The sequence below is a fragment of the Strix aluco genome, chromosome 2, assembly GCF_031877795.1.
Source record: "Strix aluco isolate bStrAlu1 chromosome 2, bStrAlu1.hap1, whole genome shotgun sequence".
In the NCBI taxonomy this organism is placed as follows: Eukaryota; Metazoa; Chordata; class Aves; order Strigiformes; family Strigidae; genus Strix; species Strix aluco.
The window spans coordinates 63,091,459-63,118,281 of NC_133932.1; the positions used below are offsets into that span (position 1 = coordinate 63,091,459).

The following is a 26,823-nucleotide window of genomic DNA, read 5'->3' on the forward strand; positions in this document are numbered from 1 at the left end:
CCCCCCCCCCGCCCCCCCCGGCCGCCGGTGCGGCCATGGCGGCGCCGCTGCTGGCCTCGCCCGGCCACCGCAGCCGGTTCGAGCAGGAACAGGACCGGGCCGTCCGCGCGCTGGTGCGCAGCGTGACCGGCCTGCCCGAGGAGGAGCTGGGAGGCGGCCGCTTCCAGACGGCGCTGAATTTCGCTTGGTCCAACTTCAGGTCAGCGCCCGCCAACCCCGCCCCGGCGAGAAGCGCCGCGGCTGCGGCGGCCTCCGCGGTGCCCGTCAGCAACGGGGCTGGGGGCGAGCGAGCGGGCCCCGCCGCGGCCCACCGGCGCCGCCGAGGGAAGGAGCCCCCGGCGGGGCCGGGCCGGGCCCCCGCCTCTGCGCTGAGGGGCTGCGGGGTGGTGTGACCCGCCTGGCAGGGGCTGCTACCTGCCCGCCCGAAATCGAGGAAGGTACCCCGTGCCTGCTGGGCTGTGGGACGGGGCCTTGTCCTGCCGTAGCCCCCTGCGCGGGGTCAGGGGTAGTGCCGGGGGCCGTTTGCGAGTCCCTGCCAGAGGGCCAGCGGCCGGTACTCCATCACGTTTCGATCTCGGTCTTCTAGGGCTTTTCTCCTGATCTGGGAAAAGGTACCTTCCAACATCTTCATTTAGCCATCTGAAATTTTATTTGTGGGAGGGAAGTAAAGAAATAATCATTATATGTAAAGAGCAAGTAAACAAAACTACACCAAATGAAGATAACACTTCTGCTATCCGCACAGAATAGTGTGCTGCTGATATGAAAGGTTATCAATCTGCAGAAGATTATGTGTTTGACGTTATTCAAACTTGTCATAAACACGGTCCTTATTAACCTGTAATGTATATTGTCAATATCCCTTTAATTCTATTACCACCTAAAATGTCCTTACTAAAGTTTAACACACTGCTTTTGCAGTTACCACAGTTAATGGTTTCAGTGTCTGATGCCACTTTTTACACAATCTATTTCCAGTTTCCCATATATCACTTCAGAGTTTTACGTACTTGCTTAACTTTATGCAGCAAGTACCTAATCCATGTAAAATCAATGTTACTTAAAATTTTTTATGCCATTTAAATGCATTTTTTGGGGTGAACAATAGCATAACTGCATTGCATCAAGTCAGGTGGTGAATCCTAACAACTAATAGGCCTTAATAAGACTATTTTAATAACTATATAGTTGTTGGTCAACGGCAAAGGTGAGTCTGAGGTGTGGGAGAGCTGTGTATGACTTGTAGCTGGTGCTTTGACAAGGTGAACTGCTGAATTTTGAGGAGGCTAGTTGTATTCATTGGGAATGTAGGAATGTGGTATTTGTAACTGCTGTCTCCCTGTGTTCTTTATTTTGCCACAAATATTTTGTGTAATGCATCATAGGATTGTGTTTTTTGGTTTTGTAGCTGCATCAAAATAGTTGCTTGTAGCAGTCATTATTCTGAGTCAGCAGATTGCTAATGGCAGCGGGGTCTCTTGAGCCAGGTAAATGTGCCCTGTCTCCCATCTCTTCTTGTGATATTTCTCCTTCTGTTTTGGTGACCCAGTTGCTTGTGTTCTTGTAGACTGGGCAATTTTGTTGGGTTGGGGTGTTTTTGGAAAACAACATGGCAGGAAAACAGGGTGTGATGCAGAGTTGACAACGAACTGTTTTGACAGGGAGGGTTGGGAAGAGGAAGAGTTTTATGACAGAATTGTTGTCTAAGAAATATGTGGGGAATGTCAGTCTGAGATTGATTAGTGTATTTCCAAACCATGAGACCTTAGGTTGTAGCAGGAACTCTCTTCAGTTTCAAGTTTGTGAAACTTGTGGTTTGTATTGTTAGATTCGATGATGTTTCTGAGCCATAGTTCTCAGATCCATCTGTTTCCATGCAGCACCGTAGTCCTATTCATGATGTTCCCAACTTGCCTAAAAAAATTGATACTTTTTTTTGTGTGTGTGTTAGGGTCATTAATTAAAGATTTAAGTAATAGACTAAAGGAATTTCACTAACAGTTTCCCTTCAGCTTAATTTTTATTTTCAATGCAGATTCTTGGTTTGGTTTTTATATTGTCTTTCCAGCCTGTTGTTCTAAATCTTCCCAGTTCTTCTACTTACCACCATTTTCCATTTCAACTAATGATTTCCTATGTAAGCTGATGTGCTCTAATAAATGAGATAAGCTATATTTTCTTAACCTAAATGTCAGCTACGTAGTTAATGTTACATTTTATCGTGCTTTTATTCCGAAGTCTTCTGAAAGCAGACTAACGGGTCTGCAGTTAACAAAGTCATTTTTTCTTTCCTTTAATATGGGCATATCTTCATCCTCCAGTGATACTTATTAAAAATCATTGCTACCTGCTTTACAGTTTCATTTTCTATTTCATTACTTTGACACTGAGGTGATTTTTAGATTGTCTTTCCAAATTCAGTCTTTTTAGCTTAACTTTTGCTCCTGATTCAGATCCAGTAGTTTTCATTTCTGTCTGTGGTCATGAGAATTTTACCCCTGTGTTCTGTACGGTTGTTGCTGGAAGCTGAGGCAAAATGTTAGGTTGACGAATTTGAGAGCCTACATATAGAATTTCTTGACCTTGTGTTCACTGCTGTCACATCCCATTCCCTCGTTTTTCTCTCTGTATAAACTGAAGAACCTTATTCATATTCTAATTTCTTCTCCAAAGTCCATTTTACCTTTCATGAGTTCTTATTTTGTCCCTATACGTGCTGCCTTTGGTGGTGTATCTTTCTTTACTTTGATGAAGCTCTCTTTTCTTTTAGACACTCTCCTTTACTATTTATAAAGGAGCTTCATTGGGTTTAGAGGCCTTCCCATGTGGGTCTTTGTTTTGCCTGTGCTTGTGATGCAAGCCCCAGATACTTTTTGTGCGTTTGACACAGATGCCTTTGACAATACAGTTCTTGATCTCCTTGCTCCACGTGACTTAACTGACAGCATACTTTAGTTGCTTAGTTTGCTGATAGGGTAGTAATTTTCCATTCATCTTAAAGTGCTGGTTAAATGTAAGCTGCATTCCATTTTTCCATCTTTAAGGTCAATTGTATTTAATCCTTCTTGAGCTGAGAGACACTGAAATTAAATTTTGTTGATGTTGAATGCTGTTGCTGAACTAAGCATGCATTATTAAACTAATAGTGTTGTCCTAATGTATATAAATCAGCTTTATGTTCTTCCTTACTTAAGCTTGTTTTTTAAGCACATTCTAATACAGATTTCTTACACAGGTTTCACCGTTTCCTTGATGTGAACAGTCACAAAGTAGAGAGGACGATAGAAGGGTAAGTTTCATGCTTATGGATTAATAATGGATTAGTTAACTTTTTTGAAGCATTTTTGATACTGTTTTTGTTATTAGAATACATGAAAAATTGATAGTTCATTCTGACCTTGGAAAAGCTGCAAGCTGGAAAAGACTAACAGAAAAATTTCTGAATTTGCCACTCCCAAGTACTGAAGAAACAAAGGTATGTATGTTGCAATTTCCTTGTTTTGTTTTTTTTTCCAGCACTCTTACTGACAGTGAGGACTTCAGTTGTAATGTTGTGTTGGAAATTTCAGATGACTTAGCAGTGGGGTTGCAGTTGCTGTTCAGGTCATGGATTTTCAGGGTTGTATTCTTTAGTTTTCCCATTTATTTTAGAAATGTGTTTATTGTTTTGTCAGGGTTTCAGCATGTGTAGTTTCATGACTTAACGGACATCTTATTACAGAGCAGATGTTTTATGTACATTGTACAAATGTAGCTAGAATCTCAATGAGTCTAGATTCCTGTGTGTTCTAAAACAACAGTGAACCGGGCATTTCTTATGTCCAATTTTTTTTACCTTAAGTAATGCATCTATATGTCTTGGTTTTAGTATTTCCAAATGGAGCGCTCCTGCCCTGTAGCTTCCTTATCGAGACTATGTATATGTTTCACCTTTGATAGACTTTGTATGAAATCAGTTTATGATATGGACTGGATGAATATGGCAGAAGTTCTCTTGTTTAGACACTTTCCGGTGTGGTAGTTTAATAATGAATTTGATCTTTGAAAACTGGAAGTTCCTGCTATTGGGAAATTTAAGCTTGTGATTTAAGATGTGGTGCTCCATATAATGATATTCTTTGATAGGGCTGTGTGTGCTGAGTTGTTCGATTGTGGTGGTTTTTGTTTTTTTTTTTTTCTTGTTGAACTAACATTTACCTTTCTTTGCATTGTTCTAGGTTCCCTCTAATATTTGGGGAAAATCCTGGAACCCTCAATAGCTTACACATATCTTCAGTTATTATACTGTAGATTTTTATAAAAAGTACCTTTTGTTCTGCTTGTTTTGAGAGTCAAATAAAATGAAAAACAAGCAAACTGAAACAAAAGCCCAAGCAGGCACTTACACTTGAATGTTGCAAGTATCCTAAGACTTGAAAGAGCTTTTTTTTTTTTTTTCCCCCCTTTTGAAAACACAGCTGGGATATAGCTGGAGATAATATCTCATATTTGGGAAGTTAAACTGCATTTAGTTTTTAGCAGTGGCATGTAACTGGAAAGATTGAGTATCATTTTTATGACTAGTAAGTAAAACACTAGCTCGCACGTGTGATTCTGTCAACAACCTACTAGTGCTCTTCACAAACTCTTATGGAGTCAGTAATGTTTAGTGGAAACATGTTATATTCCATATATACTAGATGAGTATGACGCTGCTTTATCAGAAATTTGAGACTTTTTTAAAATACCAGTGAATCTCATTTCTAAACAGCTTTGTAAGTGTGTGTGTGTGCGTGTGTCAAAGCATGTAGGATGTAGATAGCAGAATCTCCATATATCTAGGTATGAAATGGTCTACTGAAGAACTTTGGAAAGTTAGAATCAGACCAAAGAAAAATTTTACTTTAGTAAGAAATGCTTGTTCTGGAAGCAGATATTAGGGAATAGACCATAACACAGATCTCTGCAGCATACCAGTCTTGGCACAGTATTCTAACCTGACTGAAGGCCTCTGTTTCACAACCGCTTTAGTGCAATATTGGAGTTAAAGATGCATCCTCAATGCTTTGTATAGATTTTCAGATGAGGGAAGATAATGTGAATGTGATCTTAAAATGTAGCGATTTTGGTAAAGTGTTTTAGCTGACTTCATTTTAGCCTCTGTTTGAAATAATCAGCCGTACAATTAAGGGAACTAAGACTTGCTTTCCTGCAGGCCCGTTACCTGTGTCCTTCCCCCTCATCCATGCCAGTGGAGCTGTCCATTATCCCTTGTCCTCTGGTGACTTCTTACTTTCATAATACTTAAAGAGTTCTTATTTCTTTTCCATATTCTCAGACTGTCAGCTCAGTAAGAGGCAGCTTATGCTGTGGCTGCTTTTGAAGTATTTGTATATTGATTGGCTAATTAGGAGGCAAAAGAGGATGCATAACATTCAATATCATGTTGCAGATGTTCTTTTTGTAGTTCAGGACTGGGGAATGGAAACTAATGTGGAACATTCCTGCAGATAATATGCTGAGTTTGTTCCTAACCAAAATCTTTTAGACTACTTACTGACTTGTTTTTTTTAATGTGTTTTAAAGACAGATACGCACTATTCCATACTGTCTCTTCTGTTGTGTTTGTCTGATTCTCCATCCAACACCACCTATGTGGAAAAACCAAGAGACAAAGAAGTGGGTAAGTTTGCAAGATGTTTATGTTGCTAATAAAAGATAGAATCCATTAACGCAATCTGATAAAGACATTTTTCCTCTCCATTTTATTATCTCCTCTTCAAAGCGCTTTATTGATTGTCTTTTTATGATTTATGCATTTAAAATAGTCTGCAAATCTTTCCTACCCCCATTTATGTTACATCAGCTAATTAAGTTTTGCAGCCACAAAAGTACCTTGGGAACTCTTTTTGACTTGTACTGCTATCACTTACATTCTCCGACTGTTCAGCCGTGGCTACATGCTCAAAGACAGACAACGGGTTTCCATCCTCAGTGTCTGTCTTGCACCTCAATAGGAGGTCTGTTGAAACAGTTTTGGTGATGTAAATTCCAGTGTTCCCTATGTAGTCAAGGAAAGGGAGATTTGAAGGTTTCTAGAAGGAGATCTCAGCTGCCTGCTTTCTAAAGTAGGACTATTTCACTCAGTGCCTAAAAATGAGGCTTGCGCTTAAGTTTGAGTGCATACCATCCCCCATTTGTTTACAGTGTTGTATCATAGACTGAAAGAAGAATATTTCAGACTAACCTAAAGAAAATCTTGCATCTTAAGATTCCTTTTTGAATGATCTCTGCACATTCCCTCGGCGGTGTTTTGAATGCACTTTCAGCCCATTCCAGGAATGTGAATATGAAGAGGTTATCTCAAACAACACTAATTACAGTTGAGTAAGCTTCATGTTTAAGATATAATATATTGTAAGTGTGATTGTTATTTTTAAAGTATTACACATCACATCATGAGTACTTGGTGTCTTTTTCGGAGAGTAAGACAGTTCTTGCTTTATGTCGTTTGCAGTCCAGGATCCTTGTGCATATGTAAACTATACATTTAGAATGTTTGCACCGAGCTAAATGGGTCTAGTCGCAATAAGTGATGTGTTGCATTTTTGCATGTTTTTCCAGGGTTGAAGCGTAGGGTAGTGTAACATAGTACTGATAACTGTGCTGATGGCGCGCTATGTTGCATATTTTGAGTGTATAAGTAACAAAGTTGAGAATAAATTGATAAGGAGTATACGTGGTTGATATGTCACAATTTACGTGTCTGAAAGTGTATAACCTTGTTAAAGGAACAGTGGTGTAACCTTAAGTGGAAGGGAATGCCTTTTAGATTTAGAGTAACAACATAATTTTAGCTTTGGAAATGTTTTTAGAGGACAAAGGAAGTCAGAGTTTTATGATACTTACTATTTTTATCTTTATACTTCTCTTAGAAAAGGAAGAAGAATTTGACTGGGGAAAGTATCTGATGGAAGGAGAAGAAATTTACTTTGGCCCAGGCGTAGATACACCAGTAAGTAATTTCTGAAGGTAAAAAACCCAACTGTTTGAAGTATGTGGAGACCTGATTTGTATGCTCTGTATGATTCTCACAGGATTACCTGATATGTTGCTTCTTAGTGAATGTCAAGAAATACACACAGACCTAAGCAGAGGAACAGTAATGCAAATGCTTTTGTTCTTCACTGTGTTCTGACTTAATCCTGCAGCTGAACTGGTTCCTTCTGCTGACTCCTGCCTGCTCCTGATCAGAACTTTTTGCAGTTCTGTGATCTTCTCCACTTGTCTCATTTGTCTGGTTATTAATATTATGTATAACTTAAACCTGTCTCTGGCAGACAGTGATGTTAAGTCTTAGTGTCCTGAATTTACTTTGTAGTGGCAGAAAGAAGAAAACGAGTTCATGTTTGGCTTCTCGGATCAATAGGAAGTGAATATACATCTGTCCGTTATGTTGTACTGAAATGTACTGGGTTTTGTTGCACTTAATAGGATTGGTCTGGAGAAAGTGAAGAGGAGGAAGACACTCAGCCTTTAAGCAGGGAGGACTCGGGTATTCAAGTGGACAGGACACCCTTAGAAGACCAAGATCCCAATAAGAAAACAGTACCTAATGTTTCCTGGAAAGGTTAGTTAGAATAAGCTATAATTCTTCTGCTACGGTCATACGTACTCAAGTTTAGCAAGCTGATGTGGCTTAATTTATTATTTTTTAGTGAGATGTTATGTTTTAGACTTAGAATTGTAGTTTTAAGGTGCACCTTAGTGTTCGCTTGTTTTATTTTTAACAGAAAAGAAGCAATATGGAAAGTTTGGTCTGCTTTTTCTTGATGCTGATGGAGAACACTTTTGTTTATTTCTGTAGAAATAGAGGTGGATATTCCATATAGATATGAAAACTTACACAGTAAATGTAGCATGTGGTTTTATAGAAATCATGTAAATTTTTATTACTGTATATCAGAATGCTGAAACAAAATTTTGTTGGCAACAGGAACATTTGACTCAGTTCTGGGTATGAAGCATTTTTGGAAAAAAAGAATAGTTTTATGTAATTAAAACACTAGTGGCTTACTGTTGAATAGCTTCAGGGAATATTAACTCTAGCTGGTTATTTTTGGATAGAATATTGTAGGATAGAGGATACCTTGAATAAGAAGACTGCATAATGTTCATATGTTGTATAAGCAGTAGCTATCTAACTGGGATTAGTAAAGTTTTCTTAATAATCACATTTAAGAAAAAACATTTTTAGGTAACGTACTAAATGCGTAGCAAAAAGAAACACAGTGACAGAGTTGGTGATATTTGTCAGTTTATTTTTCAAGTCAGCTTGGTTTTGTATATCCTTTGAGAACTGCCTGAGACAGAAGCACAATTTCTGAGGAAGAATTGGAAACTGCATAAATCTCCAAGTTTATTTTTTAGGACTTTTGCAGCTTTTAGGAGATGAGGCATTTCAATGTAAATGAATTTGTACACGACAGTATCATATGTGAGTGCAGTAAAGTGTAAATAGTTATAAATTGTAACTTATTTGAAAAGATCTGTGATTCTGCAGCTGATAGTCTTATTAATGTGGATAGTCTTATTAATAACTTTTGCCTGTGGTTTATAAGCATTTCCTGAATAAATAAAAATACCTCACTGACTGTCACGTGTGTTCACAGTTGGTGAACCTGATGCCCGCAGCTGGCTGGAGCAGCATGTAGTTCCTCAGTACTGGACAGGAAGAGCCCCTCGCTTTTCACATAGCTTGCACTTGCATGCCAACCTAGCCGCAGTCTGGTAAGAAAACAGTATAGCTGACTTATTCCTTATTGGCATATAATGCTAAATAATGACTTTATTAAGCATCTTTATGGTGGAAGCATAAAGATAGTATAGTTACTACTAATTTAGTTAAAAACAGAATGAAAAGGTTATGAACTAATAAGTTGAAGAAACAAGCTGGGTTTTCTGTTAATAGATTCTTTTATTTAATTTTTACTACATTTGTTGTATCAGAGGGTTTTCCTTTTTCAAAGAAGCAAACCTTATTGTTGAATTTTGTTTGGGTGGACCCTTACAAAGGTCTCTGAGGAACTAATACAAGTGGGTCGTGGACATGAGGAGTTCCCTAAAGCTTAACTTTCTGTTTGGTTTTGGTGCCTCCCTTAAACACAGATTTTGGGGAAGGAACATAAAGCAGTATATTGTTGTGATCTGCTGTGGTTTTGGAAAGAAAATGAGAAGGAAGTTCGGTTTAAAAGGAAAAGAAAGAAAAGCCTGATTCTTCCCTCTGTTTTCTTCCCTCTGTCCCAAATTCTGATGTATCGATACAGATCATTAGACTTGTCTTTGGTTCCTTAATTTAATGAATTTCTTAATCAAGGAGTTAAATTTGTTTTAGTGTAGGTTGGTTATCTAGCCAGTTATGAATGAAAATTTGCAGTGAATATTAGGAAATCAGTAACATAAATAAAGCAATGATGTTTCTGTTGCAATGTTGTTAGCAAATGTATGTTTTTTATATATATAAATAAAACCAGTATTACTTAATTTGGATTTGAATTTTGAACATGATTACTTAAATTCTGCTGCTGCTGATATTAATGGGTCAAAATACTGCAAATGCAAATAATCTATACTTCGCTAAAATATGAAAAATACGGTGGAAGGTTTACAAAGAATTATGTAACACAGAATCATAAGAGAAAGCTCATAGGTGGCTGTGAAAGTTTCCATTTCTTAAGTAAACCTCTGTGTTAAAGTGAATTTTCATATATGGGTTAGGGAAATTGGTGTTTTACTTTCTAGCTTAGTATTTTTAACAGAAAGTAACTATCATTTTTCAAGCATTGAATGAGAAATAAAATAATCAAGAATCAAGAATTAAAAAGACCCCAAAAAACCAAAACCACAAAACCCAAATCAACGCAGATTCAGTACTTCACATATTTGCTACTGAATTGCTTATCTTGTTATGTATGACTAGGTGATACTTGAATGCTTTCCATAGTATTTTGCTTAGCAATATGAAAACAAACTGCTTTTGTTTATAGACTTGAAATGCCCCCATGAGCACTGAATCTACTCAGATATAATTAGCACAAAACTGAGCCTTAAGGTTATTCTTCATTCTTACTTTCAGGTGATTCAGCTGTTATTTCTGCCATTAAATTGTTTTAATTTCCTTTTTTCTAAGGGATCACCACTTGTACACCAGTGATCCTTTATATGTGCCAGAAGAGAAAACACTAGTCACTGAAACTCAGGTTATACGGGAAACTCTTTGGTAAGAGCAACATCACAAAGCTTGCATTTTCCCTTTTAGTGTTTCTCTCAAGGAAATGAGAAATTTATCTTTGAAGTTATGTCTGAAGAAAGAATTATTACTGAGCTTTTCGCTTGCATCATTGCTGACAATAAAGATGCCACTTATGTGTGATAACTGCTCGCATTCACAAAGAATAAAGTGGCTTACTATTACTTACATGCATTGATTCTTCAAGTCTAACTGTTAAGAGGAGCCAACTTGTTCTTACCCTGCCCCTATAGATTTTTAATACAGTGTCCAAACTTAGAAAGTAGGTTTGAGTCATCGTATAGCTGGAAATTATCTCAACTGGAAAAGAACGTTAGGAGATGTTTACTGTGGTTCTTTTGTTCTTGTTCTAGCAACATCTTACAGTACCAGTAGTGTAGTTGATCTGTAGTCCCCTTTTACTTGAAGAAAATAAACTTTTAGGCAAGGGAGAGCTAATTCTTTTATTAACTGTATAATTATGAGTCCATTAAGGGGGAAAAATTACTACTCTTTGTTTCTTTTCAAGGCTACTTTCAGGAGTGAAAAAGCTTTTTATATTTCAGCTGAATGACGGAAAAGTGGCTGTGCGGAATGATATTATTGTAACACATTTAACCCATGTAAGTTGCTTCTGAATCTCAGCTGAATATATTTGTCATTAGGAAGATGTAATTTTGGGGAATAGGAAATTAAACTGCCTGTGGAAAAATCATATTTCCATAATTGTGTTTTGACTAAATTAAGAACAGCTGACTTAATAAAACTGGACGGGGTGTTCCTGTATCTGAGAATGTGATGAAGCAGTAGAGATGGCAGAGTTTTATTATATTTTAATTCATAGAAATAGCTTGTGATTTAATTTTTGAACTTTATAAAATACAAATTTTTATTACATGATTCTAAAAAGTTTTTTTTTTTCCCCTAGAATTGCCTGAGATCTGTATTGGAGCAGATAGCAGCATATGGTCAAGTTGTGTTTAGACTACAGAAGTTTATTGATGAAGTGATGGGACACAGCCCGGAAAGCATAATGCATGGAGCAGTTTCCACTCCAAAGAAAACTACTGAAGCCCCGTTCAGAACCTACCAAGCTTTTATGTGGGCCTTGTATAAATACTTCATTAGCTTTAAAGAAGAACTTACTGAAATTGAAAAATGCATAATCAACAAAGGTACAGTGCAAGGGCAATTTTACAAGAGGGGGGCACACAAGGAAATTTTTAGAAGAGGGAGACATGAAAACCATTATGGAGATACTTTGAAACTGTGAAAGATGCCATGCTGCATTTTAAAACCTCATTAATAACACTGACAAAATTTGATCTTCTGTTGGATGTTACCTTTATATATATTTGGGATTTTTTTCCAGATAAAACAGTCACACTTTCAATAGTAATAGATAAGTTGTCTCCCCGACTGGCACAGCTGAAGGTACTTCACAAAGTTTTCAGCACAGGAGTAGCAGAAGTGCCACCTGACACTAGAAATGTTGTACGAGCATCTCATCTGCTTAATACTCTCTACAAAGCTATTCTTGAATATGACAGTGTTGGAGAAGCATCTGAGCAAACGGTAGGGGAAATCATTCCTTCCTTAATAGAACGACACACTAGAAAATGTAGTAACTTAAATTTCTTTATGGTGATGGAGTACCCTAGCCTTCAGAGAGCTGGGGACAAATTTGATAGCCATAATGTATTACTGTTTTCTGAGATGAGTTCGCTCAACCTGGATGAAATCAGATTTTTGAGGAGATCAGCAGCAGTGTGGTTTTAGGACTGAGGGAAGGAACGGTGGGGAATCAGAGGCTGGGAAGCTGTTACAAAAGAGGGAGCTTGCAATAGCTTTTCCTTCTATTTCTGCAGCTGCATAATTCATTTAATGCTGAAATGTAGGCTTTTGGGTTTTTATAGTAACTTGTTGATTATATTACTGAAAATATAGTGGAAGTCATTAGGTCCTTTTGTTTTCCTGTTTTCTGTGTTATAAAACCACAATGTTTTATGATTATCCCTTACTGTTCTAGAGATGTTAGAGTGAAAAAAATTAAAACTGCTGTTTGGGTCTAACTGTGATGACAAAAGCAACAAGGGGAAGCATGCACAATATGGGCTTCCATTAAAACTACTAAAGCTCTAATTTTTAGTTTAACATTTTATCTTTAAAAACCCTTAGGTGTAATTATGTGTATTTCAAAAACTATAATTGCACAGTTAAGAGGTTAGCTTTGCCATATTGTTTCTTAATGCTTCGTATAAAGACATTCAGCCACTTTTTTTCCCTTTAAATTCAGGTTTCCCTTCTGTTCTCTCTCTGGGTTGAAACTGTGAGGCCATACTTACAGACAGTGGATGAGTGGATAGTCCATGGGAATTTGTTTGATCCTGCAAAGGAATTTATCATTCAGAGGTAGGGATGCTGATACTGGACAAACATAATGCTGTGCAAGTATGAATATAAAACTGCTGTAGAACGTAGAAAGTAAAGGGTGACAATAAAAGTAGGTTTTCACATTTATTATTTTACTTAAGCAGAATTAATTTCTTACTCATACTTTTATAGCTTGTCTCAAACTTCCCATTAGGGAAATTGCATTAGATATGGAGCCCTAACAGGTATTGTTCTGGACTAGAAATAAATTGTTTTATTTTTTCCATCTATAATAAATAATCAGCAGTCTGACTTTGAGTGTGTTGACTTTTTTTAAAAGCAATTAGCCTTGTAGTACAACCTAATATGGTGTCTTGAATTACATGCACATATCCTAAACATTATTTGACCTGTTAATTTTTTTCTGTTTGTATGCTACATTTTGCTGGTCCCTTTTTTGACAGCTTGAAGTGGAAAGTGAATATAAAAGTTAGAATTTTGGCTCGTAATTAGAAATCCATTTCCCCCTATCTGCCAAACCTAATCAAACCTCTGTCTATTAAGGCAGGTCGAGGTGAGCATGAAGTAAAAGAGCAGCTCTAGTACTGTTGTAGTAAATCCTTATGTCCTGGTTCAGCTAGGATAGGGTTAAATTTCCCCCGCAGTGGGGAGGGAGCTCTAGCTGGGTTATTGGGTTATTTGATACCATGCTGAGGTCAGGTCTGGGCACCCAAGCAGGAAGAGCAGAGATGGCTTTTGTCTGGTCGGTCCCCTCACCGCTGTATCCGTGCGGTATATCTCCTGTTCATTGTTATTACTGTTATTGTTCTTCTTGTTGTTTGGTTTGTTGTTGTTACACTGTTGTATTAAATTTTTCCTTATCTCAACCCCGGGGTTTGTATTTCACTCCCTGCCCTGTCCAGTCCAAGGGTGGGGGAGGGGCAACGGCAACGTTTCAAGTCCCGGCAGGGCCTAAACCACCACACTTTAGTAGCTGAGACCTTTAATATCCTTATGTGGTTCTGTGGTTGTGTTTTCAGGACTACCAACAGGGGTGATTTCAACTTTTATTTATATTTGTGCTTCATTTTAATTATCTAATTTAGGTTGTTTTCCATCTGACTTCAAAAACCAAACACAAAAAAGCAAAGTGAACTAAGAATCAAGTTTCACCTCGTCTAGTTTTTTTTCAGCTTTCCCAGTACTATTTGCATAATTGTGGGTTTTAAATAAATCTGCAAGTCAATCACTAATCACTTTGTTATTAAGGATGTTTGCCACTGTGAACAGTTAACTTCCTGGACAAATTTAATTATAATTACTCTATTTGCCTTGTTTTGGAGGTTTATTTGGTTATACATTTTTTATCTCTGGTGAGCTGATTCTTTATCCTGCTAAAGCTGTCATCCATTCTAGAGATGTCTAGATAGTTTGTGATATGAATGAGCTTATTTTATGTAGCATTGAAAGTGTTTCTTGACACTATTCTAAGAGAAAGGCAAAGCAAAGAGAAAAGATTATATGCATCTTCTGGTAATGAAATTTCATCTTTTGAAAAGGGAAGTACTCAACAACTTTTTATTTCTTTGCAGAAACAAAAATGTTCCAGTTAACCACAGAGATTTTTGGTATGCTACCTACACATTATATAGTGTGTCAGAGAAGACGGAGAATGAAGAGAAGATGAGTGATAATGCCAGTGCCAGTTCTGGCAGTGATCAGGCCCCTTCAAGCAGGCAACACACTATGGTCTCTTTTCTAAAACCAGTGCTAAAGCAGATCATCATGGCTGGAAAATCCATGCAGCTGTTGAAGAATCTCCAGTGCAAAGATGGCTCTCCGCAGCTGGCTGCATCAAGAGGTGAGATGTCAGATTGTGGACTGTCCTGCCTTGGGGTGTCTAACTGTGTGGGTGTATTTTTTTTTTTTTTTTTGTAGTAATGTTTCCACGGTTTTAGAATAATGTAACACCCCATGTGGAATGCCAGTATCGTGGTTGGTAGCTTCAGGTCTGATTGGAAACACTTACTCTTCCAGTTCAAACAAGTGAAAAGAGCAAAGTGAATAAAGATTGAGTGTTCCCTTGGCTTTTTATTGCTTTAAATTTTTGTTAAACTTGTTTTCATGTGCATGCAAAACTTTGGAAAACCCCTTCTATGTTCTAACAGTAAAGCTCTTCTGTTTTAATAAATCGTTGTTTTCCATTACTAAGTGGTTGAATAATTCTGAGATAGTATGTGGAAGTCTTTTTTCCTAAAAAAAAAAAGCTTACTAATAATTAGATAAAAGATATTTGGATATTCAGGATATTTGTCTTGAATGATTGTAAAACATAGTACATCAGTGTAACCAATGTTGATTTTTTTTTTTTTTTTTTTTTTTTGGAAACAAATGTTTTGGTTTTACTGTTTCTTGCTGTTCAGAAGTAGATAGTTAAATTACTTTGGAGACTCTCTAGGTTTATTTCCCCCTTTGTGAGAATGTAATCTATTCTAGTGAATACTGAAGGGTTGTTTCAGCTGCTGAGAATTAACTGCCTTTGCACCTGAAGGAGGAAGTTCTCTAACAGTCTTAGAAATATTTCATATTTCGGACACCCATTCAGCAATCCATTTGAACATATGCCTGACCTTAGGCATTGGAGTAGTCCTATTGTTTTAGCAATAGTTATTTAAATATGTATTTAAGTTTTTTTCCTGAATAGTGGCCTAAATTTAGTATGTTAAAAGGTAGCCAGTAAATATTGGTCTATGGAGTTCTTCTTTCAGTTCAGATGATATTTTCTCTTAGTACAAAATCTCACTGTGGAATGTATTGCCCAATTTAGATGCTGAACGAAAGAGCTTGTATACGCTGTTCTTGGAATCGGTGCAGTCTCGTCTGCGGCATGGGGAAGAGTCTGTTCCAGATATTATTACAGAACAGCAGGCCACAAAGCAGAGCCTGATAAAGATGCAGTCTATAGCAGAAAGACACTTGGAACTGGATGATGTCCACGACCCACTGCTGGCTATTAATTTTGCCAGGTAAATGAATGATCTTCCTGCTGTGTTGTTGAGAGCCATGTTCTGCCTGATGACATTTGGTAGGCAAAATTTTTATTGCTGCTGCTGAAAACAAGCAAGCGCAGAATAAAGAGTACCAACAATCAGTGACAGAAGCTAAATAAACATTACTCTTGTGCTTAGTTAAAGAAAAACAATTAAAATCATTGAAGAGTCTGCTACTCACATCTGTAGCATAGAAGATGGGAGTAGTCTTTATCATAACAGGCTTTTAGGAAATAAGTGTTTTAATAGTGAATGCTGTTGTAAAATCTAAACTTTTAAATGTGTTTCCTTGAAATCTGTACACAGTGTCTTTGATTTGCACCAAGTATATTCTTTGAATAATGCAGCTTCAGTTGTGCTGTGCTCAAATAATTTAACTTTGAAGGCCTTCCAAAGTTCATGTTAATTGCATAAAAATTCTTCCTTCTTCATAATGAGGGAAGTCATACAGAGGTTATAAATGTCTTGGAGATTAGCAGGAAAGGACGAACTCTGAAAATCTTATTTTGTGATTACAAAAAAGAAAATTGCTATTTATGTTTTCCTAAATACTAGTTGGTGTCTTATGTGTTTTCAGTCTTAGGAGGAGTTTGTTTTAAAGAAGCCATAATTAATAGTAGATAAGACTCTATTACTTCCCTTGTTCATTGGAACTGTTCTATTTGTCAGAACTGATAGATTATTTCAGCGTCTGACTCATCCAGTCTATCAAGGCAATAGCTGCTATGAGCCGCCTTCCTCTTACAATGGATTCAGCTAGCAAGTAGCTTTTTACAAATTACTCTAATTTGATCTTTCTGTGACAAAATAATTAAACTTACCAAGTGTAGACTGCATATACTCTCTTCCCATAATATAGTATAGATGATATATAGGGACCCCCATATTTAAGGTGCCCCAAACCAATTCTCTGTGTGTGTGGTGGTTTTTTGTTTGTTTTTTGGTTTGCTGTTTTGTTGTTGTTAGGTTTTGCTGCTTTTTTTGTTGTTCAAATTTTTACTTTGTTTCTTTAATTTTATTTTTTTTTCTGAGAAGTTCATCTGACTGCTGTATGTGCACAATACAGTTTTAAAACTTCCTATGAAAATGGTTTTGTTTGTTAAGCTGTATAGTGTTTGAACTTGACATTGTTTTTCAGAATTATTCCTTGAGCAATTATGTGATTACAGTATGCCATTCTTCTTGATATTCTTATGCCTGGTCATATAAAAACAGTATGAAGGATCACTTAATAGGTTTGATACTAGATTTATGAAACAGCTTTTATTACTTCTGCATCATATATTTTAGAGCAGAGGATCCAATTTTGATTAAAATCTTTGAAGATACGACATTTTTGTTCCATATATTGTATAAATCATGACCCTTCTTCCCTAAGTAGTTTGTTTTATTTTGAAGGTTGTATTTGGAACAGAGTGACTTTCATGAGAAGTTTACTGGTGGGGATGTTTGTGTGGATAGATCCTCAGAATCTGTGACCTGCCAGACTTTTGAACTGACATTGAGGTCCTGCCTTTATCCGCACATAGACAAGCAATACTTGGAATGCTGTGGTAATCTAATGCAAACTTTAAAGAAGGATTATAGGTAAGGAAATAGACTTGGTTTTCCTTAACACTTTTTTTAATCACTAAATGCAGGAATTTTATGTTGTGTTTCTACTCCAGTTTGACAGTCAACAATAAAATTGTTAAGGAGGAAAGGGGGATCTAATGTGATAGAATCCGAGTGAAAACTTGGTCTAATTTAAATCAACAGCAAAGCTATCATTTGTCTTCAGTGGATGTTCTATACGGAAATTGTTTCAAACGGTACTTTTAATAGTGTTGTCATTGGAAACTGGAAGACAAATTTTAGGAAGCTGGAATATATTTGTTTAATACGAGATTCATTTATGATACTGTAAAATCAGACAAGAATATTATGCAGTATTTCTATATTACAGAGTAAAATGGCCTATTCCTTTTATTTTTCATAAGTCGTCATGGTTTTAATCTGTCTGAAGTGCTTAATGTATTTAGAGTCACGGTTCTTGTGAGAGTTGGAGCAGTACTATTCTTCCTACTTTATCCAAAAGGGAAAATCCATGTCATAATTTTCTGGGGCTCCGTATTAAAGTCTCTTCTTAGATAGAACTCTCCCTGAAATTGCATCTCCTACCCTAAATTCTGTTTTGGGAGAGGGACAGGATTTTCAAACTCGAAGCTATTTTTGAAAATTGCCTGGCCTGTAAGATAGCTGAATACCATGAGCATTTCCATTGAAGTTAGTGGGGCTGTTCAAGCTTACAGGAAAAAATGGCTTGGTTATTTCATTTTATTTGAATGTATGTGAAGGCTGTCTGAGGATTAAGCAAGGAATTTACTGTGGACTTCATTAAGTTTGTGTTCGATACTGAGTTCTTGTAGTGAAGAGTTTTAAAGATTTTTGTTTCTATAACAGTTGTGTTTGATTTCACTTGTACAATTAAGACTGAGGAAATGTTGTATGTTTGTTCCTTGTTTAGGCTTGTAGAGTACTTGCAGGCAATGAGAAACTTTTTCTTACTTGAAGCTGGAGATACCATGTATGATTTCTATACATCGATTTTTGACAAAATTAGAGAAAAGGAAACTTGGCAGAATGTTGCTTTCTTAAATGTTCAACTTCAAGAAGCAGTTGGGCAACGCTATCCAGAGGACAGTTCAAGGTAAAACGCAAAATGCTGCAAAATACAGTTTAGTTATGCTTCTTTCACACTTACCTATACTAATGTGCTTAACTTGCATAGCGCAATACTAGTTATTATGTACTCATTACAAGAATCTGGTTTAATGTAGTTTTGAGCTGTTGCCATCTCTTCTATCCAAATCCACCAGATTAATTCAGACAGTTCGTATTTATCAATAAGAAATAAAAAAAAAAATTAAACAGCCACTCATTTAAAAGAGAATATCGCCAACTAAATCACTTGTTTCCTTGCATAGGTTGTCTATATCATTTGAAAGTGTTGATACAGCAAAGAAGAAACTCCCTGTCCACACCTTAGATGGTTTGACATTGAGTTACAAGGTAGTGAGTTAATATTGCTGTAATTCTTATTCCAGAACAGATTTGATATGTTGTATTAGTGACTTACATTTTCTGTCTTGATTATCTTTTCTTCTTAGGTTCCTTGGCCTGTGGATATAGTTATAAGCTTAGAGTGCCAAAAAATTTACAATCAAGTTTTTTTGCTCTTGCTACAAATAAAGTGGGCCAAGTATAGTCTAGATGTTTTACGATTTGATGGTAAGAAACTTCTTCAATGAAAGATACTCTAAAAACTTGTTCTGTGGTCTAAGGATATAAATAGTCAGCTTCTTTCTGCAGTAAGTAGTATAAACAAGTGAGAATTTTGATTCATTCCATAAAATACTAATCTCTATCAGCTTTGCAAATTAGGCATATGAAGCAGGGCATGTTTTTCACTTCTTTTCAGCCTCAGGGACAACACTATTTATTCATGCATTCCTTTTATCTCTATGATTGAGGTCTAGTTAGTTATATTGGAAACTTCTTACTTCATTCTAGGTCTGTCTACCATACCCTAATGTTTTGCTTTATGTGTAGTCCAAGTTTCTATGAGTTATACTTTGCAAACAAGTTAAGAGAACAAAATAAAAAAATACTCTATTTGAGATTGAAACAGTAAGCTAAATAGTTTGGAATACGTACTCTAAGCTACAGTTTATATATTTGGGATTGTAGAAGGACACCTCTTAGTGATCATTAACCTTCACAGGTTAATGTTTTTAATACTCTTCCTGTCCCATATAATGTGAATATACACTTCATGTCCTAGAAAAATAAATTGGAAAGTTGATGGATCGGTTCATCTATGATTCCTACATCAGTTAAGTAATTCTCTTCCTAAAAATATGTGTTTTTCTATTATTTAAACTTCATGGGTATGACTTTGTGCTTAAGTCTTTTCCCTTTTGTGGAGGTAGTATACACATTTATTTTTAATGGGTTTTTTTCAATCCTTTCACATAAACTTTAGCTCTTAAATAGCGTTTCCTATTCTAGTATTTATCAAATTGCACATATACTGTCAAACTATTCAGTATGTTGTTGCTATATTTTAATAACACATCTGAATTGCAAGAAAAATCTTAAATCAGTATTGTGTGCAGAATAATAAGAAATAACAAATTCCAGTTTTAAGTAACATTTTAGCTACAGTTTGTCTTCATAAACACTTCAATATGATACTCTTGCCTTTTCTTTTTAGAACTAGTCTGTGCTGCAGAAAACCCACAGGTTAAGGAAGGAACTTTATCAGAACAAGGAACACTTCCTCTATTTGGACCACAACCAGAAAGTATAAAACAACAAATACATCGCATGTTCCTCTTAAGAGTGAAACTTATGCATTTTGTTAACAGCCTGCACAACTACATCATGACTAGGGTTTGTGTTATATAACAATTTCATTTATATTAAGAACTTGTAACTGGAGATGATGCACTATCGATTTTCATTTAAAACATAAACACCAAAAATAAAATGCAAAATCTTAGTTTAATGTCCTTTCTGCAAAATGATTTAGAGCTAAACCTGTTTCAGTTTTAAATCCGTAATTTTAAAAATGCTGCATACATATGATTGACCCTTCAGATATTAGTTCTTTCTGACTGTTTCTCCCAGTGCTAGATGACTGAAGCACAATCATGTAAAAATAGGTTTCTATAAGCTGTTACTGTCTTAAGAGCTATTATGCTTACAAAAGTATAACTTCAGACATTTTAGTTAAATGGATCCTTCTCAAAAATCTCTAATACAGAGATCCAAAAGTGTATACATGACTTCTCAAATATAAAGGCAATGTTTGTAGGTTCATATCTGCTCTACTATTGCCTTTTTTTGCCTTTAATAAAGCTATGTATACTCCACATCAGCTTCTCCAGGGATTGGCTGCCCTTGTGCAATGGCAGTATTCCTATTTATATGAGGAATGTCATTGTGCATTTATGAGAAGAGCTTGATGATTTTTTTTTTTTTCTGTATTGATGGTAGTTTGGAGGGTGAGCCTAAAGTTTGAGAGGGAAGAGTGTATGAATCAGGCAATTTTAGACTCTTAAAAAAATGTTGGAAGAGAGTCATAAGCACTTGCATGCAACGTGGAGTTTCATAACTATGGTCTTCTCTTTAAGATTCTTCATAGTACAGGCTTGGAGTTTCAGCATCAGGTAGAAGAAGCCAAAGATTTAGATCAGTTGATAAAGATTCATTACAGATATCTATCTACAATCCATGATCGCTGCCTACTGAGGGAAAAGGTAGGTAAAAAAAGTCGGCGTATTTGATATATTGAGTTTAGCAGGACAACAAAATAGTTTAGTACTAATTATGCTGCCTATTTTGCAGTTCATACCTACTAAGCAATATATAGGCACTCTTGAGGAAATGGTAGCTTTTCCAGAGTTAACACTGAGATCCAGTTTCCCTTACAAGTCTCAGCTCAATTCTATCAAGGAGAGAAGATAAAAATTAAATTATTTATATTGGATTTTACATGACTCATTTGTTTCTAAGAGATGGAAGGATTTGAACAAACTGAGGCTTGGTAATGTAATGAGAATGATACATACTGGTATGGCAGGAAATGGAGGTACATGGATAGCATTGTAGCCTTTTATCCCACATACTGTCTGTGCTTAGTCCTCATGAAAGTAGTCAGCCATGAACTGAACTAGGGAGCAAATGCAAAACACATCCTAAATTTGGAAGAATCACATTGTATGTAGGAGATTGTTTTTACAGATCAGATTGAATGGCATGGGATACCTTTGTATTGCAGCTTAATAATGAAAATGATTATGCTTAACAATGAATTTCTAACTGTTATTCCTTTTGTTTTAATTGTTACTTTAGGTCAGCTTTGTGAAAGAAGCTATAATGAAAGTGTTGAATTTAGTATTGATGTTTGCAGACCGTTGGCAGGCTGGTTTGGGGGCTTGGAAGTAAGTATACATACCTAAAATTCTACATGGTCATAATTTCACAGCTCAGAATATGTTTTTGAAATAGTTTTTGTGTGAAATAGCAAGACTAATCTCAGTGTTTAACAGCAGATACCAGAGGCTAATTGCTATTTCTCAGCAAAAGTGAAATTTCTTTTAGATAGAGCTTAACAAGTTTCATGCACTTGTGTCGGTGTATGTTCAGTATTTTCTAACTAAAAAGGTGGTTAATATATAACTTTTAAGTGTTAGCAACAAAGAGGGTTTTCTTTTGTATTTGTTTGTAATGGTAAGATGATATGATATGATAATGTTTCCTGGCTAGGATTTAAAATTGTAGGCAGCTGGGTGCTGACATTCATTAATTGGTTTATGAAAAGTGGGATTATTTAGTTGTATTCCCTTCTAAAATGAAGGCCCATTTTTGTTTTTCTTTAAAAAAAAAATAATGTAAATCTGATCTCTAAACCTCCTTATTTTTCTTATCTGAACTGTCCAAGTTATAAAGCCTTTGTAAAAAAAAAAAAGTGTAAAAATGTAAAGCTGTTGAAGTTATTGAAAGTTCTGCTGTTGACTCTGGAGTCAAGATTTTCATGCAGAATGTTTGATTCCATTAGTTCAGATGCTCAAATTCTGAAGTTTTTGGCCTATCCTCTCCTATAGTACCTTTTCTGTAGAAACAACTTGGGATGTGTGTTGTAGTTGGGATTTTTAGAAAAGATCTGTGCTTCCTTATATGCCATGATTGAAGTTGGAAACCCACCTGTAATTTCCAAAATAAGATTAATGTGTTGGTCTGTGAATCAGTTGTTCTTCTCTAAGCCATACTATAGACTAGATTAAAATGAAGATCTGATTTTTTTAGAAGAGAGTAGAATATTTCAGTTGAAAGGGACCTACAATGATCATCTGGTCCAACTGCCTGACCAATTCAGGGCTGACCAATTTTAAGAATGTTATTAAGGGCATTGTCCAAATGCCTCTTAAACACTGACAGGCTTGGGGCATCGACCACTTCTCTAGGAAGCCTGTTCCAGTGTTTGACCACCTACTGGTAAAGAAATGCTTCCTAATGTCCAGCCTGAACCTCCCCTGGTCCAGCTTTGAACCATTCCCACACATCCTGTCACTGGATCCCAGAGAGAAGAGACCAGCACCTCCCTCTCCACCTCCCCTCCTCAGGGAGCTGTAGAGAGCAATGAGGTCGCCCCTCAGACTCCTTTTCTCCAAACTAGACAAGCCCAAAGTTCTTAGTCGCTCCTCACAGGACATTCCTTCCAGCCCTTTCACCAGCTTTGTTGCCCTCCTCTGAGCACATTCAAGGACCTTTAACATTCTTCTGAAATTGTGGGGCCCAGAACTATACACGGGACTCAAGGTGAGGCCACACCAATGTGGATGCAGGGGGGTAAGCACCTCTTTTTCCCGGCTGGTTATTGCAGGGTGCTGTTTGCCCTCTTGGCTGCCAGGGCACTGCTGGCTCACACTGAGCCAGCTGCTGACCAGCACCCCCAGATCCCTTTCTGCAGCGCTGATCTCCAGCCACTTCTCTCCCAGTTTATACTACTGTTTGTGTAACCCACTGCTTGAAGGATGAATGATAGTGGGCAAGTCTCCAAGGCTGTGTCTGACACTCAAGAGTTGATCTGTGGCCCTGAGGCCAGCCAGTGTGGACTGGCTCACATCCATAATTGTCAGGACTAATTTGGCACAGATAGTACCTAGAACTTGGATCCCACTCTCCTGTGGCATTAGGAAGTTGTTATTTTTGAAGTGCTTTTCCAATTTGAAGTGTCAGAAATAGGCTGTTGATAAAGACTGAAACTCAGGGCATGTGGTTACGTGCTCTTGCAGGAAAAAGTCATAGCTGATGTCGTGTCATCTGAATCCTCTTAGGAGAGGGGAAAAAGGAGAGGAGAGACTCTTGTGAACTACATCTTCTCCCTCCTCTGGTGAGCGCTAGCTGGCACAGTCCAAAGTGGAATTTAAGAATTGGCTGATAGTAAAGCAGTATGGGGGTCCCTGTTGTATTTGCCAGTGTAGGTTTACCCCAAGGAGCTCTGAAGCAATACAGACCAGGAATGGCTGTCTTGAAATACAAATCTGCATAGGAATAATAGTGGTCAGTTAGCACCACGCAGTTCCTCCTAGTTACTGCAGAGATTTTGAAGATGATGAGGAAATGAACACCATTGTGGTAGTCCTCAGATGCTCCTGTCAAAATTGCCTTTGTGCTCTAGTGGCATGCACAGCCATAACTGAAATATTGTTAAGTTCAAGCCAGAATGCTCTGCAAAGAGTACTTTTGTCATTTACTATGAAGTTTTGGTCATACTTTGAAGATAACATTTAGTGGCTAGTCTGTTGAGCATTCTTCTGTTAAACTGTTTCATAGGATGGAATCCATAGAGAAGATGGAATCTGATTTTAAAAACTGTCACATGTTTCTTGTAACTGTTCTCAACAAAGCTGTCTGTCGAGGCTCTTTTCCTCACTGTAAGTACATGAAGCTTTTCACTTATCTGCACTTCCTGGGACACAAGCTTCACAAGGAACGTATTTGCACTTTAATCTGTTCTAATGTTTGTCAATTACATCTTAAAGAATCTCATTTTGTGAGGTATTCACAGAGGGACATGAAGCCTTACTTCTTAAGAAGTTAACTTCATTATTTTTTTAGAGTATTCATGGCATGCTTTCTTTTTTTATGACAATTACCTTCAGTTTACCTGTTTTCTTGATGAGGGGATGGTGATGTAGCCAAGCAAGTGATAAGCAGTTTTCTAAAGAAATGAATGAAACTAAGTTCTGGAGGGCGTAGAAAAACATTCTTTTTGTTGTTGTTGTATGACAGATGTGATATATCTTGAACAGATAAAATTTTAGTATTATGGTGCCTCAGCTGCAACTGCTCCGAGCTCTTGGCTCTGCTTATCTGTTGAAAGTTACTTCCTCGGTAGCAGAAACAGCAGAAGATGACATGTCTGTGCTTCTACTTGCAGCCTGGTATTAGCTTAAATTGCTAATTGGTGTCAGTTTGAGTTAGGAGGGCAACTGCTGAATGGGGTTAGCTGGGATGTAGACGCATGTTCTGAGGGGTTTCTAAATGTCTAATCTGACATTACTGCTACTTGGTCCACGAGAGCTTGTCTGCAAGAACCATTTGTGAGAATGGCTTACTGCATATAACTCCCCACAACGTTTATTCATTTTTTTTGTGTACGGCAGTTAATATTTCAAACAAAGAAGCTAATTTCTTACCGGTTCTTACCAACTGAAATAACTAATGGATAACCGATGATGAAAGCGGTAAAATATTGTCTAAACTGTTGGAGATTTATAAAATGTCATACCGTCTTAAATCCTGAAGTGTTACAATTTAAAAAATAAGCTGGTATCTTCCTTTTAAACTACAGAATTGAATATTGCAATAAATATTTGCAGACTGCTGCAGATGCACATAGTAACTACTTTTTTATGGTTTGGTTCGCAGTGGAATCTTTAGCTTTGTCACTGATGGCTGGCATGGAACAAAGTTAACGCCTGAGTCCATTGAATTAATAAAGAACTGAAAGCAGCACGTATGTTGAAATTCCCTAAGTTAAAAAACTGTAAGCATTTTACACTCCAGTTTGAAGTGTGTGTAGCTAAGTGACGCTAATGGTTTGGAGCTGTGTAAAATACTTTAAAATGTAAATAATGTACAGGTATTTAAGTGTATTGGTTGTGGCAGTATTTTTCCCTGTATGTATATGCTTCAACATCAAAAAACATGTACAGTGTGAAATGCATCCCATGTAAACAATCTAACTTGAAAATACATAAAATGTATTTCATGCTGTAAAAAGGATTTATTTTTTGTTTAATTATGAATAATTGCTGATTTAATTTTGCAGCTGTGAATAGGTCACAGGGCATTGTGGATTGATGTGACTCAATTGATATTATTCAAAAGGTTGGTTGAGTTAATTTTTGTCCTTTTTTCCTTTGAAAAAAGGCTAAGAAGCATTCATCTTATTTGCTTAATGGTTCTTAAGAACTCTTTGGGAACAGTTATGGCTGTTACAATAAGCTGATGTAAAAATACAAGATTAACTTATCAAAATGGATTATTGCGGACCATAAAATACCAATATTTTTTGTTATATGTTCAAATACTAATTTTAGTGGTAACTCTTGTCAGTTTAAGTAGGATCATGATCACAGTGTGTAATATATTAATTTTTACTATTGGATTGTTGAGATGTTTCAGAGGTTGTCAGATACGATTTGACTGTTCTCCTAAGCATGTTGGAAACAAATCTTATATCTAATAGCTAATTCTTGTAAAGCGGTAGGTTGTAGCACAGAAGGGTACAGTTCTAGAGAATTAAATGTGGAATGTGTTCTGCACAAGATGACATGCCCTGTCTCCTCCCAATGAAAGGTTCTCTGTAATTCTGGCATCAGTACATCTGCCTTTAAGAAGAGAAAATCAATCATAGACATTTACCAATTTATTTATTTGAATAAATACAAGATTTAGTAATTGGAATTTTGTCATTGTGTGTGTTTCTGCTGAAATCTAGTTGGTAACTTAAAGTTTGAGGTCTTTTTCTGCAAGGTAAATGAAGTATATTGCTACCAGCTGTGACACTGTGTGGCCCACATTATGAAACGGGGTTTTTTTTCAGCGGTGAACTAATAATTACTTTATATGAAAATGAATATTGGGGTTTTAGTCTGAACAGGAGATCTCAAAATGTTATTTCAAATTATAGCCATAAAATGTTTTTAGCAAAAAGAATTTTTTTTTTTTTTTTTAAAGTATAACACTGGGAAGCTTTTTCTGCTGCCTTGTAGCATGTTCTTTTTTGCTTGAGTGGAGGTTTTCCTATAGAGAACATTATGTTTGTATTATACCTGCTGTTTGTATAAACTCTGCTACCACATGACACACTTTTCCAAGTGAATGTTTTTTGTGGTAGGTGAACACCTATTAAGAAAAGTAATTTGTACTTCCAGTTTACCATGACTGGCTCTCATTTGAAATTCCATGGTATTTATTGCATGCAGAGACAGCGTATGTTCTTTGTTAACTGTTTCTTGCTCAGAGTAGTACTGAATAGCATACTAATAGTTTTAAAAGGCATACTTGTGGTTGGAA

At 36.7% G+C, this 26,823-nt stretch overlaps 1 protein-coding gene across 6 annotated transcripts; it reads left to right on the forward strand.

The window, feature by feature from the left end:
* TUBGCP5 (tubulin gamma complex component 5) lies at positions 1-26,211 on the forward strand. Of its 6 annotated transcripts, none has more exons than XR_012621979.1 (25): positions 1-199; positions 3,236-3,289; positions 3,367-3,475; positions 5,566-5,662; positions 6,251-6,361; positions 6,915-6,994; positions 7,474-7,609; positions 8,652-8,769; positions 10,169-10,258; positions 10,797-10,890; positions 11,196-11,442; positions 11,640-11,842; positions 12,564-12,679; positions 14,233-14,501; positions 15,468-15,666; positions 17,089-17,277; positions 18,197-18,379; positions 18,657-18,741; positions 18,840-18,960; positions 19,946-20,124; positions 20,868-20,993; positions 21,589-21,677; positions 24,073-24,173; positions 25,171-25,288; positions 25,574-26,211. XR_012621979.1 is itself a non-coding variant. In XM_074814990.1 (25 exons), the coding sequence occupies exons 1-24, from the start codon at positions 36-38 to the stop codon at positions 25,215-25,217; spliced, it is 3,207 nt and encodes a 1,068-aa protein (XP_074671091.1). In that variant the 5' UTR covers positions 1-35; the 3' UTR covers positions 25,218-25,258; positions 25,574-26,211. The 6 variants fall into 6 exon arrangements, 5 of the variants coding, with proteins under 5 accessions (XP_074671091.1, XP_074671089.1, XP_074671092.1 ...); XM_074814990.1 differs by having other exon boundaries at positions 25,171-25,258; XM_074814988.1 differs by having other exon boundaries at positions 25,171-26,211.
* Positions 26,212-26,823: the final 612 nt, after the last annotated feature.

Excerpts from the sequence above, each read along its gene's own strand:
- TUBGCP5 (XM_074814988.1), top strand. The coding sequence starts at position 36 with ATGGCGGCGCCGCTGCTGGCCTCGCCCGGCCACCGCAGCCGGTTCGAG. Across the intron at positions 18,380-18,656 it reads TATCCAGAGGACAGTTCAAG|GTTGTCTATATCATTTGAAA; the intron begins GTAAAACGCAAA and ends TTCCTTGCATAG. Across the intron at positions 20,994-21,588 it reads GCTGCCTACTGAGGGAAAAG|GTCAGCTTTGTGAAAGAAGC; the intron begins GTAGGTAAAAAA and ends TTGTTACTTTAG.